The 15,000-nt window shown below is 23.4% G+C and overlaps 8 protein-coding genes across 8 annotated transcripts in view; 4 read left to right on the top strand and 4 right to left on the bottom strand.

Moving 5' to 3' along the window:
- I6KA (inositol phosphate kinase) overlaps nucleotides 1-2,181 on the top strand; it is a gene marked incomplete at both ends in the record, with an annotated part of 2,245 nt that extends 64 nt beyond the window's left edge. The window contains 2 exons of the mRNA XM_636875.1: nucleotides 1-1,068; nucleotides 1,163-2,181. The exon at nucleotides 1-1,068 is cut by the window's left edge and continues 64 nt beyond it. Of these exons, the coding sequence (XP_641967.1) occupies nucleotides 1-1,068; nucleotides 1,163-2,181 (2,087 nt within the window). The remainder of the gene's footprint in view (nucleotides 1,069-1,162) is intronic.
- Nucleotides 2,182-2,468: 287 nt separating this feature from the next.
- On the bottom strand, nucleotides 2,469-3,432 carry DDB_G0278793 (hypothetical protein; the record flags this gene model as incomplete). The annotated part of the gene is made up of 3 exons (XM_636874.1): nucleotides 2,469-2,748; nucleotides 2,927-3,075; nucleotides 3,172-3,432. The coding sequence occupies 3 exons, from the start codon at nucleotides 3,430-3,432 to the stop codon at nucleotides 2,469-2,471; spliced, it is 690 nt and encodes a 229-aa protein (XP_641966.1).
- Nucleotides 3,433-4,061: 629 nt separating this feature from the next.
- DDB_G0278791 (hypothetical protein) lies at nucleotides 4,062-5,500 on the top strand (the record flags this gene model as incomplete). Its single annotated transcript, XM_636873.1, has 3 exons — nucleotides 4,062-4,452; nucleotides 4,566-4,825; nucleotides 4,967-5,500. The coding sequence occupies 3 exons, from the start codon at nucleotides 4,062-4,064 to the stop codon at nucleotides 5,498-5,500; spliced, it is 1,185 nt and encodes a 394-aa protein (XP_641965.1).
- A 312-nt stretch (nucleotides 5,501-5,812) lies between these two features.
- DDB_G0278789 (heat shock protein DnaJ family protein) lies at nucleotides 5,813-7,282 on the bottom strand (the record flags this gene model as incomplete). The annotated part of the gene is made up of 2 exons (XM_636872.1): nucleotides 5,813-6,907; nucleotides 6,995-7,282. 2 exons carry the CDS (start codon nucleotides 7,280-7,282, stop codon nucleotides 5,813-5,815), a joined length of 1,383 nt encoding a protein of 460 aa, XP_641964.1.
- A 1,213-nt stretch (nucleotides 7,283-8,495) lies between these two features.
- On the top strand, nucleotides 8,496-10,235 carry cprD (cysteine protease 4; the record flags this gene model as incomplete). The annotated part of the gene is made up of 4 exons (XM_636871.1): nucleotides 8,496-8,611; nucleotides 8,740-9,903; nucleotides 10,019-10,023; nucleotides 10,192-10,235. 4 exons carry the CDS (start codon nucleotides 8,496-8,498, stop codon nucleotides 10,233-10,235), a joined length of 1,329 nt encoding a protein of 442 aa, XP_641963.1.
- An 855-nt stretch (nucleotides 10,236-11,090) lies between these two features.
- Nucleotides 11,091-12,073, top strand: DDB_G0278787 (hypothetical protein; the record flags this gene model as incomplete). Its single annotated transcript, XM_636870.1, has 2 exons — nucleotides 11,091-11,485; nucleotides 11,665-12,073. The coding sequence occupies 2 exons, from the start codon at nucleotides 11,091-11,093 to the stop codon at nucleotides 12,071-12,073; spliced, it is 804 nt and encodes a 267-aa protein (XP_641962.1).
- Nucleotides 12,074-12,142: 69 nt separating this feature from the next.
- Nucleotides 12,143-13,130, bottom strand: DDB_G0278785 (hypothetical protein; the record flags this gene model as incomplete). Its single annotated transcript, XM_636869.1, has 2 exons — nucleotides 12,143-12,898; nucleotides 12,996-13,130. 2 exons carry the CDS (start codon nucleotides 13,128-13,130, stop codon nucleotides 12,143-12,145), a joined length of 891 nt encoding a protein of 296 aa, XP_641961.1.
- Nucleotides 13,131-13,453: 323 nt separating this feature from the next.
- Nucleotides 13,454-14,773, bottom strand: elp4 (RNA polymerase II elongator complex subunit; the record flags this gene model as incomplete). Its single annotated transcript, XM_636868.1, has 1 exon — nucleotides 13,454-14,773. The coding sequence occupies one exon, from the start codon at nucleotides 14,771-14,773 to the stop codon at nucleotides 13,454-13,456; it is 1,320 nt and encodes a 439-aa protein (XP_641960.1).
- Nucleotides 14,774-15,000: the final 227 nt, after the last annotated feature.

Raw genomic sequence — 15,000 nt, 5'->3', positions numbered from 1 at the left:
AAGATGATAGGAAATATAATTTAGAAATCGATTTAAATAATAATAATAATAATAATAATAATAATAATAATAATAATAATAATAATAATAATAATAATAATAATAATAATAATAATAATAATAATAATAATAATAATAATAATAATAATAATAATAATAATAATAATAATAATAATAATAATAATAATAGTAATAATATGGAAAATGAAAATAATAGTGATAATAATAGTATGAAGATTGATCAATTTCCTCATCAAGTTGGAGGTCATTCAGCAATGCTTTCAGTTAATGGTAATATATGCAAACCATTAATTAACAGAGAATTACAATTTTATGAATTTTCACAATTAAAAAATAATATTCATAGTTTTTTTATTTCACCATTTTTAGCCAATTTTTTTGGTGTAGTTGAGGTTTTAAAATCAAAAAATGATATAGTTACAGATCTTGATCAATCTCAAAACCAAGAAGCCCAACAACAACAACAACAACAACAACAACAACAACAACAACAACAACAACAACAACAACAACAACAAAAACCTTCACTTGGCTCACCAAAATCATCACAACAATCTTATATGAGTAACCAACAACAAATAAATTATAGTAATATTATTAATAATAAAAATAAAAAAAAGGTTAAAGAATGTAAACATCCTAGTGGTACTCAACAAAAATATATAGTTTTGTCCGATCTTACATCGAGTTATAACTCTCCATGTATTGTAGATATTAAAATTGGAACTAGACAAAGAGGTGTCATTTGTTCCTCTACCACTTCAACTTCTCATGGTATTAGAGTCTGTGGGATGAAAATTTATTGTCCTCAATTAGGTGAAATGATTACATTTGATCGTTACTTTGGAAGAACTTTAGATGGAAATACTCTTGAAGAAAGTTTATTTCATTTCTTTACAAGTAATATGTTTTTTAATAATAATAATAATAATATTAATAATAGTAATGATAATTTTAACAACAATAAAAATTTTATTAGTTGCGATTTTCATTTACAAAGAATTAATCTTATCGAATCGATCCTTGAAAAATTGGGTCAAATTGAATGTATGTTTTATTTTTTTTTATGAGCAAAAAAAAAAAATAATAATAAAAACCAAAACTAATATATAAATATTTTTTTTAAAAAAAATAATTTTAGGTATTTTATCAAATAAAAATGACCCATTTCCATTTAAAATATATAGTAGTAGTTTATTAATTATATATGAAGGCAAACCAAATGAAATATTAAATCAATCATTAATCAATAATATTAATAATATAAATAATAGTAGTAATAATAATAATAATAATAATAATAATAATAATAATAATAACAGTAATATAAATAGTATTATTAGTGATTGTATGAATATTGGATTTAGTGATATTGATTCAACTTCATCATCTTGTACAACAACTCCATCACAATCTCCAATTACAAATATTTTGGACTCAAATATTCAAAGTTCAACTGATTCATATACCAATAGTGTAGAAAACAATAGTAATAATAATAATAACAATAATGATAATATTATTATTAGTGTTAGTAATAGTATTAGTATTCAAAGAAATATAAATAAAAGTTTAGAGTCAAATAGTTGTATTAGTAGTAATAATAGTATGATTGAAGATATGGAAGATGGATTTCATTCATTTGGTAGCGAAGAAGAGATTGATGACTCTTGTGTATCAAGTGATTTAGATTCTGATTCTGATGAAATGCCAAGTAATCGTAGTACTAGAAGCAATAGTGGTAACTTTAGCGGTAGTAAACCTCAACCTTCTAAATTTATACAAAATGCTGTAAAAATGATTGACTTTGCCCATGCTATTCCAATTATTGAAAAAGAAGCTCAAGAAGATGATGGCTATTTGTTTGGTATTAATAATTTGCAATTATTATTATTTAAAATTAAATCGAGACTTTTGCTTAGTTTATCAGTTCAAAAAGAACAACAAAATCAACAACAACAACAACAACAACAACAACAACAACAACAAAATCAACAACAAAATAATTCTTCAGAACTCTCTTCACCTTCTTCTTCATTCTCATCATTAAATAATTCGATGATTAATAACAGAAATGATGATTGTGGAAATTTGGAATTTTCATTCAATAAAATGTTTAATCATCACCATCAACAAAATACAGTCATAAATACAAACTAAAAAAAATATATCACTAATTAAATAATAGTTCAACTTGTACAAAGCCTTTGTAGATTCAATTCCAAATAAAAAAAAAAAAAAACAAATAAAAAAAATAAATAAATAAAAAAAAAAAAAGTTTAATAAAAAAAAAGAAACATATAATAAAATTATTGTTGTATAAAAAAAATTGCTTTATTGATTTGTTTAACAAATATATAAATTTTTTAAAACTTTGGTGGGCTACATAATATTTTTTTTTTTTTTTTTTTTTTTTTTTATACAAATAATAAAATTTAAATATTTATTTATTTAGCTTTATTTTGGGCTTCTTTGACTAAATTTTTATCAAATTCTGATTTTGGTTCGATTGCAGCAGCAATTTTGTAAAACTCTTTAGCTTTGGCATTATCTTTAAGGGCAGCATAGGTGTCACCAGTGAAGAGGGCGTTACGAATGTTGGTTGGGTCACATTTGTATGCTTCTAAAAAGTAAGTCAAAGCTTCATCATAAGTTGATGTTGGTGGGGTTCCAAACAAAGCGCTGGCGGCAGTTCTTTCAATCCAACCAATTGAGGAAATTGAGAAACTATTGGAAAAAATATAAAAGGAATTAGTAAAATTTTAAATTGCTAAATAATATTTGTTTTAATTGTTATTATTGTTGTTGTTGTTGTTGTTGTTGTTGTTGTTGTTGTTGTTGTTGTTGTTGTTGTTGTTGTTGTTGTTGTTGTTGTTGTTGTTGTTGTTATTGTTATAAAACATACCACCAACGACCTAATAAATGTAATGTGGTTGCATCATTTGGTTTTAATTCATTTGCTTTGACTGCATGATCTTTGATTTTGAATGCATTTGCAATCTTTTCTTTTGATGAAATATGATCACCTAAAGCTGAAATTAAAATTGCTAACCACTTTTAGAATAGAAAAAAAAAAAAAAAAAAAAAAAAAATTAGTAAAATATGTATTTTTTTTTTAAAAAAAATAAAATAATAATGATTAATCATTACTTTATGAACAGCCCAATGATTTGGGTTAATAGTTGAGGCTTTGTTGGTAAGTTCTAAAGCTTGTTCAATGAGTTTTTTCTTTTCATCTTTATTAGCGACTTCTTCATTCTTGTCAAAGTATGATCTGGCAAGTCTCCACATTATCTCGACATCTTCTGGATATTGTTTGTGACCTTCAGTTAATAATTCTGAAATCTTTACAAACTCACGTTCGAGGTGAAGTTGGTCTACTTTATCAACAATTTTTTGAGCACTTGACATCTTTTTTTTTTTATTTAATTAACACTATGAAAAAAAAAAAAAAAAAAAGGAAAAAGAAAAATTAAAAAAACTTTTCTTTTTTTAAATGAAAAAAAAAATAAAAAAAATTAAAATAAAATAAAATTTAATTTAAATTTTATTCCAAAAAAAAAATAAAAAAAAAAAAAAAAGATATTTATTTAAAAGCACAGTTCAGATTTATTATGAAAATTATTTTATTTTATAGATTTTTTTTTTTTTATTTATAAACCAAAAATGATTGTTATTTAAATTTTTTTGATTACTTGTTTTTTTTATTTTTTATTTTTTATTTTATTTTCTTTTTTTTTTTATTTTTTTTTTGTTTCTGGTATTCGTTCTCATATTGCCTTCAATATGAAAGGAAGATCAATCCAAAAAGTAAAAAAAAAAAATTAAATAAAATTAAAAAAGATAAAATTATATCTAAAAAATGTTGTTACAATATGATATTAGAATTTTTATTATTTTATTATTTAACCCCTGTTATTTTTTTCGATTTTTATTTTTTTTAATTTATTTTTTTTTTTATTTTTTTTTTTTTTTTTTTTTGAAATCGTTAAAACATAACAACTTTTTTTTTTCTTTTTTAGTTTAAAAAAAAAAAAAGAATGATAAATAGTGGTGATAACATTACAGTTAAAGACTATAATTTAACAACCAAAATAATCAATTATTTAGAGGATGTAGAGAACCAATATACTGAAATCATTACACTTTGTAATTTAGAAAAACTTAGATCCGCTTATAACAATTTATTAAAATTAGAACAACTATTTGAAATAATTCAAAACAATCTCATTTGTACATATAATAATAATAATAATGATGATGATAATAATAATAAAAATAATAATAATAATGATAATGATAATGAACTTTATTTAAAATTAGAAACATTAATAAAAAAAATAAAATCAGAAGAAAGATTAATAAAATTAAAACAAGAAGCTATCGAAATTGAAGATTTACTTAAAGTTTTATCACCAGATTATAAATCTCGTGTGTATTATTATTTTTATTTTTATTTTTTTATTTTTTTTAATTTTTATAATTAAAAAAAAAAAAAAAAAAAATTATAATTTTATTAATTTATTATTTTTTTTTTTTTTTAGAGGGATGGCAATCAATTCAAACAGTTGATGGTATTCATTCAATGTATAAAGAACATGGTTCAGGTATTCATAGTGTTAGAATTGAAGGTATTATTGATCAACCAATATTCAATGTTTGTTCAATCATTATGGAGGCAGATTTATATTATACTTGGATACCAAGATTATTAGAATCTAAAATTTTAAATCAAGATGATCGTTTTAAAAGATTAATTTATTGTAAAGCAAGTTGTCCTTGGCCAGTTAATGATAGAGATATTGTAAATAATTAATTTAATTTCTATATTTATTATATATATATATATATATTAAGTTAATTTATATGTAATATTAATACCTTATTTTATTTTGTTTAATTAAAATATAAAAAAAAATAAAAAAATATAAAAAAAATAAAAAAGTGTTTATATGGATATGGTGTTGATATGTTAGAGGAAGAAAATCAAGTCGTTGTTGTTTCAAGATCAATTAGAGATCAAGATTTAATTGGAAATACAAGTTTAAAATATGCAGAAACAATTATACCACAAGTTAAAGGTAATACAGTAAGAGCAAAATCTGAAATATCAGGTTTTACAATTAAACCAATATCAGCAACACAAACTTATGTTCAAGTTGTTTCTCTCACTGATCCAAATATGCAATTACTTCCAAAATGGCTTTTAAATTTTGTTACCACTCAATTTTGTCATTATTTATTTGTTATGCTTAGAAAACAGGCTTCTGATGTTGCCTCTTCAAATGAGTATCAATCACGTATTCAATCAAATCCAATCTATAAAGAAATTAAAGAAAAGTCCGATTCTTATTTTAATAGAATTGATTCAATAAATAATAATAATAATAATAATAATAATAATAATAATAATAATAATAATAATAATAATAATAATAATAATAATAATAATAATAATAATAATAATAATAATGAATAATTATTTATATAAAATAAAAAAAAATATTATTTATTTATTTCAAATTTTAATTATCATTGTAATTTTTAATTTAGAATAATTATAAAAAAAAAAAATTATATGTAGAATAATTTGATATTTTTAATATAAAAAAATGAATAGATATATTACTTTTCCAATTTAAATAAATAATTAAATTTTAAAAAAATTATATATTTTTTTTTTTTTTAATAATTGTAAAAATTAATTTTATTACTTATTTTTTTTTTTATTTGTTTTTTTTTTTTTTATATATATATATGAGATATATCTTTTTTTAATTTTTTTTTTTTTTTATTTCTTAAATTTATTTGAATAATCTCTCCATCTTTTCATTGCTTTATTCCAAAAAGATAAAACTGGATGAGATAAACTATCTAATGGACCATTATTTTTTTTTTCTTCTTGGTCAAATTCTTTAATGAGTTCTTGTTGCTTTTGATTAATATTTTTAGGTATTGAAACGATAAAGTGAACAAATTGTGAACCAAATTCTGTTGAATTTACAAAACGTACACCTTTACCTTTGAGTACACGTTTTTCATTTGGTTGAGTACCTTTTGGTACTTTAAGTTCGACTTCACCAGATAGAGTTGGAATTGAAACTGTATCACCAAGGATAGCTTGAGAAATTGTTATTGGAACATCCAAATGAATATCGTTACCTTGACGTCTAAATAATTCATGTTCAGATACTGTGATATGAACAAAGAGATTACCACGACGACCAGTTTTTGAAGGTTCACCCTCACCGGCCAATTTGATGGTGGTACCATTGTTAATACCTGCTGGTACTTTGATGTTAACGGTACGTTCGCCTTGAGTGATACCCTTACCTTTGCAACTTGAACATGGTTCTTTAATGACCTTACCTGTACCTTTACATGCACGACAATTGGTTGCCATATGGAAGAAACCATTGGAACGAGTTTGAGAACCTGTACCACCACATTGTTTACAAGTTTGTGGCTTTGTGCCTGGTTTTGCTCCGCTACCATCACATGGTGTACACTTTGTACCACCATAGAATGAAATATCCTTCTCTGCACCATTCACTGCTTCCATAAAATCTAAATGTAAATTAACTTCCATATCTGCACCTACTGAACTCTTTTTACCGCCACCACCACCACCACCGCCACCAAATAAATCATTCAAATCGAATCCACCTCCAAATAAATCTTCAAGATTAACATTTTGACCACCCATACCACCTGGGAATCCACCATGTTCCATATTCTCTTGTGTTGCTCCTTGATGTCCTGCTGTATCATAAACTGATCTCTTTTTATCATCATATAATACATCATAGGCATTACTAATCTCTGCAAATGTTTTATGTGCATTTGGGTCATCTCTATTTGTATCTGGATGATATTTTTTTGCTAACTAAAATAAATAAATTAATATTATTGTTACTATTTGTCAATTTTTTATAAACAATTAAGAAATATATATTATTTATTAAATACTTACAGCATAAAATGCTTTTTTAATATCTTGTTTTGAAGCATCTCTTGAAACTCCTAAAACTTCATATAAATCTCTTTTCTCTGAAAGTATTGGTGAAGTTGATCTAAAGTATCTTTTATTATTTTCATTGTTGTGGTTATTATTATTATTATTCAAAAATGTTTTGCTTTTATAAGATGGTATTGGTTTTTTATTGGTGGTACTATATCGTAATATATGTTGTTTGTTTACATGTTGAGATAATAATCTAGTTAATAAAACTTTAGACTTATTTCCAATTTCGATGTTCATTTTATTTTTTTTTTTTTTTTTTTTTAGTTTTTTAGTTTTTTAGTTTTTTAGTTTTTTTAGTTTTTTTAGTTTTTTAGTTTTTTAGTTTTTTTTTTTTTGTTTTTTTTAGTTTTTTTTTTTTTTAAAGATTTAATTAAAAATCTCTAGTATATTAATAAATAATTTTGGTCTATTTATATAATTTCTTTTTTTTTTTTTTTTTTTTAATATTCAAAAAAAAAGTAATAAATAGTAACTCTTTTGTTGTAATTGTTGGTTGTATGGCAAAAATCAAAAAAAAAAAAAAAAAAAAAAAATATTTCAAGCGAAAAAATTATGTGTCATATGACTAACGTTCAAAATTTTCGAAAAAATATTTTTTTTTATTTTATTTTTTTTTATTTTCAATTATTTTTACATTATTTTTATATTTTTTTTTTTTTTTTTTTTTTTTTTTTTTTTTTTTTTTAAGATTAGTTTCTTTTTTTTTTATTTTCCTGAAAAATCAATGAAATTTATATAGTTTTTTAATTATATTTAATATATTTTTTAATTGAAGCTTTACACTTAAAAAAAAAAAAATAATAATAATTTTTTCGAGGTTTCTAAATCCAAAAAAAAAGTGTGGGTAAATAGAGAAAAAAAAAAAGAGCGAAATTGAAATCCACACTGTTGTTGAATTTCCCAAAAAAAAAAAAAAAAAAAAAAAAAAAAAAAAAAAAAAAAAATTAAAGAATGGAGAAAAAAAGAAAAATGATTAAAGAACTAAAAAAAATAAAATGTTCTTTAAACTTTTATCACTTTTTAATTTTGATATTTATTAAATTTTTAAAAAGAAAATATTAACATAACTTTTCTTTAAAAATTCTGTTTATTTCAAATATCCCATTTAAAAATAAAAAAAATAAAATAAAAAAAATAATATCTAACCAAAAAAAATAATAAAAAATTAAATTTTAAAATTAAAATTTCGAACCTGTTGCAAATTAATTCTTAATTACCCATCAATTAATTTGCAAATAAACTATTGAGTGGAAAATTGAAAATTAAAAAAATAGATTAGAGGGTTTTAAGATATTTTTTTTTCTGATTTTTTTCAATTGAATTTTCTTTTTAAATTTTTTTGTTTTTTAGTTTTTTATTTTGTTTTTTTTTTTTTTTTTCAAATATAAATCTAGTTTTTTATTTTGTTTTTTTTTTTTTTTACCATCAATTAAATATATATATACTAAAAATGAGAGTTTTATCATTCCTTTGTTTATTATTAGTTAGCTACGCTTCTGCTAAACAACAATTCTCTGAATTACAATACAGAAATGCTTTCACCAACTGGATGCAAGCTCACCAAAGGTATATAAAAAAAAAAAAAAAAAAAAAAAAAACAAATAAATTAAATAATCAAAAATAATTAAATAGTAAAATTAATCAAATAATTAAGGATTTAATTTTTAATTTTTTTTTTTTTTTTTTTTTTTTAGAACTTATTCCTCTGAAGAATTTAATGCTCGTTATCAAATCTTCAAATCCAATATGGATTATGTACACCAATGGAATTCAAAAGGTGGTGAAACCGTTTTGGGTTTAAATGTTTTCGCTGATATTACCAACCAAGAATATAGAACTACCTACTTGGGTACCCCATTCGATGGTTCAGCCCTCATTGGTACTGAAGAAGAGAAAATCTTCTCCACCCCAGCCCCAACTGTTGATTGGAGAGCTCAAGGTGCTGTCACACCAATTAAAAATCAAGGTCAATGTGGTGGCTGCTGGTCATTCTCAACCACTGGTTCAACTGAAGGTGCTCACTTTATTGCATCTGGAACAAAAAAAGATTTAGTTTCATTATCTGAACAAAACTTGATCGATTGTTCAAAATCATACGGTAACAATGGTTGTGAAGGTGGTTTAATGACTCTTGCCTTTGAATATATCATCAATAACAAAGGTATTGATACTGAAAGTAGTTATCCATACACTGCCGAAGATGGTAAAGAATGTAAATTCAAAACATCAAACATTGGTGCTCAAATTGTTTCATACCAAAATGTTACCTCTGGTTCTGAAGCTTCATTACAATCAGCATCAAACAATGCTCCAGTCTCTGTTGCAATTGATGCTTCAAATGAATCCTTCCAATTATATGAATCAGGTATCTACTATGAACCAGCATGTTCTCCAACCCAACTTGATCATGGTGTTTTAGTTGTTGGTTATGGTTCAGGTTCAAGTTCATCATCTGGTTCATCATCTGGTAAATCATCATCATCATCATCAACTGGTGGTAAAACTTCATCCTCATCATCATCAGGTAAAGCTTCATCATCATCATCAGGCAAAGCTTCATCATCATCATCATCAGGTAAAACTTCATCTGCTGCTTCATCAACCTCTGGTTCTCAATCAGGTTCCCAATCAGGTAGCCAATCAGGCCAATCCACCGGTTCACAATCAGGTCAAACCTCTGCTTCTGGTCAAGCATCAGCATCAGGTTCTGGTTCTGGCTCAGGTTCAGGTTCAGGTTCAGGTTCAGGCTCAGGTGCTGTTGAGGCCTCATCTGGTAACTACTGGATCGTTAAAAACTCATGGGGTACTTCATGGGGTATGGATGGTTACATTTTTATGAGCAAAGATAGAAATAACAAGTAAGTAATTCCAAGTTTTTCTTTAAAAAAAAAAAAAAAAAATAGGATAGAGTCACTAACTTATGATTTATTTTAAAATTTTACAAATTATTTTTACAATTTAACCCTTTAAAAGTTGTGGTATGTATAGTAATTTTAATATATTTATATAAAATTAATTAATTGGAATACAATACTAACTAAACATTTTTTTATACATTAAAATTAATTCCAAATTTATTAATTATATAAACATTGACCAAACAATGTTTCTATAATTAAATACTGCCAAATTCCAACTGAAAATAGGTATCGCAACAATGGCTTCTTTCCCAACTGCCTCATCAAATTAAAATTTTATTTTTAATTGTCCGACTAACATTAATTTGATTTGTAATAAATAAAAAAAATAAAAATAAAAAATAAAATAAAAAAAAAAAAACTATTTTTCATTTTATTTTAAATCCCAACTATAAACAAATTGTATATCACCAAAAAAAAAAATTAAAGATAATTTATAATAATATACTCGATTTTATATGAATTTATTTAAAAAATTATATATTTGGCCTAATGAAACATTGACCAATTTTCTAAATTTTAAAATAATTTCTAAATTTAGTGTTTTTTATAAACTATTATTTCTCTCTCTCTCTACTCTGATTTAATTTTTTAGATTCCTTTTGTTAGAGCCACCAAATTTTTTAAAAATGGATATGGTCCTTTATTAAAATTTTTTTTTTTTTTAAAAATATCATGATTTTACAATAGGGTTTTTGTAGTTTAACAATAAATAAAGTTATTTTGATAAAAAAAAAAAAAGTTGGCAGTTAAGGTCAAATCTTAAGAATAGATATTGAGATTTGTTTATTTTTTTTTGTTGATAACTGAAAATTTTGGTGCTTAAAAACTATATATAGTTTTTATAAATTAAACAAGTTTTTAACCACCACCACTCTTTCAAAAAAAAAAACTAGTTTTTATAAATCAAACAAGTTTTTACCCACTACCACTCTTTCAAAAAAAAAAATAAAAAAAATAAAAAAAATTAGTTATTAAAATCTGGAAATTTGAGATCATCAAAAAAAAAAATAAAAAAAAAAAATGATAATAAAAATAAAAAATAAAATTAAATAAAAAAAACAAAAGCAACAAGAAAAAAAAAAAAAAAAAAAATTAAACAAATTTAATTTTATAAACTATATAAAATGAAAAATATTGTAATATTAATAATATTAAAAGTAATATTAATTATAGAGATATCATATAGTATTAATCAAATACCAAATAATAACAATAACGATTATATGTATATGGTTAAACAATGGGAATATTCAAATTGTACTGGAGAACAAGTAGATTTTATAGCTTTTAGTGAAAATCAATTTTATACAGAGTTAATTGATTCCTTTTTAAATTGTGATCCAACCAAATCTCCAATTTCCTGTAATTTTACTTTAAATTATAACCAAAATATAATCAATAAAAATATCATTGAATTAAAAGAAGGAATTTGTAATAATTTTAAAACCATTGAATATATAAAAAATAGTGATTTTGATTACAATGAATCAAAATTTTGTGTAATGTCTGAATTTAGCACGTATGTTTTTTTTTCTTTACTTTTTTAATTAAAATTAACTAATATTAATATTATTTTTATTTTTATTTTAATTTATTATAATTATTCGTAGACCATTGTAAGTTTCTTATTAAATTTTTTTATTTAATTTTAAATAATTATAAAAATTAACTCTTTTTTTTTAATTTTAATTTTTCCAGATGCCAATATAAACCAATATTCCATTTGGGTACATTAAGAGATGTTTGTGTTTATGGTTGGTTATTAAAATGTAGTTCACTCGGGTACGAAATAAAACATTGTAAGTTATTGGATTTTAATGATAATTCAAACTATACATTACTTGATGATGATGATGGAGAAACTTTCCCAGCATATGTTTGTAAGAATTCATTTGAAAATATTACAAGTTTATCAAGAGGTTACATTGTTCATGCATCAACAATTGATGGAATAAATGATCCACAATATGAAAAAAGAATTTTAAAACTTGGCCCAAAATCAAACCATCATTTTTCAAATTCATCAACATCAATATTTTTATTTTCTTTAAAAAAAAATATTATTTTAATATATTTTACAACTTTAATAATAATAATATTTTTATAAAATTAATAAATAAATAAAGATTAATCATATTTAAATTTTATTTTTATATTTTTTAAAAAGTAATAAATTTTAATTAAATTTAAATTGGCTACCACTTCCACTGCCACTTCCACTTCCACTAACACTACCAGTAACGGCACCAGTCATTGAACCGGATTGACTTGAACCGGATTGACTTGAACCTGATTGACTTGAACCTGATTGACTTGAACCTGATTGACTTGAACCTGATTGACTTGAACCTGATTGACTTGAACCTGATTGACTTGAACCTGAAAAATTAGAATTTGATCGACTTGATTCATTTGAACTTGATTGTTGAGAAGAATTTGAGGATGGTACTGGTGAAATAGTACGACAAAAGAAATTACTGAAAATTTCATTTGAGAAATAGTTACTACAGTTGGTTGGATATGGAGTATTTTGACATTCACCATTGAAACAAGTATAGGTCATTGGTGAATTATCAGTTGGATCACAATAAACCTCTTCAGTTGGTTCAGTTGAATTGAAATAAGTACCATTGATAAACATTTTCATTATTGGTGCTTCACCAGTACATGTTGGATTTTCTGTGGTATAGAATTGCATAACCATAATTTTTCCAACATTAAATGGTGGTTGACCAACTCCAACAACAAAACGATTATTATGATCATATTTATTGAATGGAATTGTAAAAATTGAATTTGAATTTGATTCAAAATTTGATGTAAAAGCAACATTACCCTTACAATCATAATTATTATATAATTCAAGAATAATACCATTATCAGTCAAATTAGCAATTGCTGCCCATCCTTGGTGGTCATATGATACACATCCCTAATTAAATAATAATATAATAATAAAAAAAATTTAATAAATAATTTAATTATTCAAAAAAAAAAAAAAAAAAAAAAAAAAAAAATTAAAAACCTACCTCTCCAATACCAACTATGTAACCCATACCAAGGCCACCAGTTTCCCCAAGTGGTGGATAGAAAAAAGCATAATCAATTGCTTTACTTGAAGAAATTAAACACAAACTAATCAATATAAAAAATAATAATCTCATTTTTTAATTTGAACTTTTATTTGATAAGTTATTTAATTAAAGAATTGATAATTTATATTGAATGGGAAAAAAAAAAAAAAAAAAAAAAAAAATTGTTTGAAAAATTACAAAGAGTTTTTTTTGCTCAGAAAAAAGAGAAATTTTAAAATAAAATTATAAAAATGAAAAGTTTCCGAGTTTTTGTGTAATAAAATACTGTTCGAAACAGTTGGAAAAAACGATTGAATTTTATTTTTAGTTTTCAATGAAAAAATCTTAAAAAAAAAAAAATGTTTTAATGTTTTTTATTTTTTTTTTTTTTTATTTTTTTTTTTTTTATTTTGTTAAAAATCTAAAGGATTGTTATTACTAGAACCACCACCACCTCCACCACATAATAAACCACTTCCAGATTTCATTTTTGAAACAATATTATTTTGATCGGATTTATTTTTATTTGAGTCATTATTATCAGGTTTTGAATCACCAGCACGTGAAGATTCGGGTGGTAAATGAATTGTTTCGATACACATCTTTCTTCTTTTCATTTTGAATACAAAAGTTAACATATCGGGATGAAATGATAATGATAAAGTATTTAAACGGGCAATCTTACGGATATTGAAAAGACCAAGATACTCTGCGAATTGTTCAGGTGTTTCACCACCTAAACCACTAAAAGAGTTAATTGAGACCACGGTATCGCATAAATGAGCGATCTTTTTAACAAAGGCACCACTATAGATATAGGTTGGAACTGATATAACGCAAGTTGCAACTGATGAACGTAACAAACCCTTTAATGCATGTAAAAACTCTATGACTCCCTCTTCATCGTTGGACCAAAGTGGTGAAGAGAATGATTGAATGCATAAACGTAATACTCTAGTTTGGTCAGGGTTCATTGCTGCCTCTTTATTATATTTGTAAACTAAATTTTGAATCTCTAAAAATAAATTTCTATATGGTGATGTGCCTTCTGCCTGTGATTGTGCATCATGTGATAATGTATGAATCAATTCAGGATTCATTGATTGAACATTCATCTTTCTTGTAAAATCATAACTATGACAAAATGTTTGATTCATTATTGTTGATGCTGATTGCTGTTGTTGTTGTTTTGATAACTCATTTGAAACATATTGTTGATATCTCCATGCAATTTTTAATTCATCTGTTGGTTGTTTATTATTGTTATTTGTATTTATATTTGTATTTATATTATTTGTAGTATCATTTTTATCAGCTTCAATTTCTTCTTCTTTTGTAATTCTTGCAGGTAATTTATTTAAAATTTCAAATGGATCAATACCAATTAAAGATGAAAAGAATACACCCTGTTGTTGAAGTACACCTTCTGCAAGGAAATACTTTAATAAAAACATATAATAACTACTATTTATATCTTCTTCAATCATTAATATACTACCAATTGGTATACCACCACCAATAATATCATCTAAATCTGTTAAACCTGTTGATGTTAATAAATTTGAATTTTTAATTGAAATTTTACATCCATTTGGTAATTTCTTTGCTGCTGTTGTTGTTGTTGTTGTTGTTGTTGATGTATTATTTGTTGGTAATGATGATCCTGTTGTTGTAGTTTTAACTCCACCTGCTACTTTTCTTGTAAATGTTGTTGGTACTCTTGGTGTTGTCATTTGATAATTTATTTATTTTCTCATTAAATAATGAGAAATAAAATTTTGTGAGAAAATTATTGAAAAGTGAAAAATAAAAAATAAAAAATAAAAAAAAAGAAAAAAAATATGAAAAAAAAAAAATAAAAAAATAAAAATAAAAAAAAAAAATAATAAAATCCAAAACATGTACAATTCTGTTTTTTTAAGATAAAAAATAAAATAAAAAATTAGAAAAAATTGTTTTT

The sequence above is a fragment of the Dictyostelium discoideum genome (assembly GCF_000004695.1).
Source record: "Dictyostelium discoideum AX4 chromosome 3 chromosome, whole genome shotgun sequence".
Classification (NCBI taxonomy): Eukaryota; Evosea; class Eumycetozoa; order Dictyosteliales; family Dictyosteliaceae; genus Dictyostelium; species Dictyostelium discoideum.
This window is presented reverse-complemented; position numbering and strand designations above follow the sequence as displayed.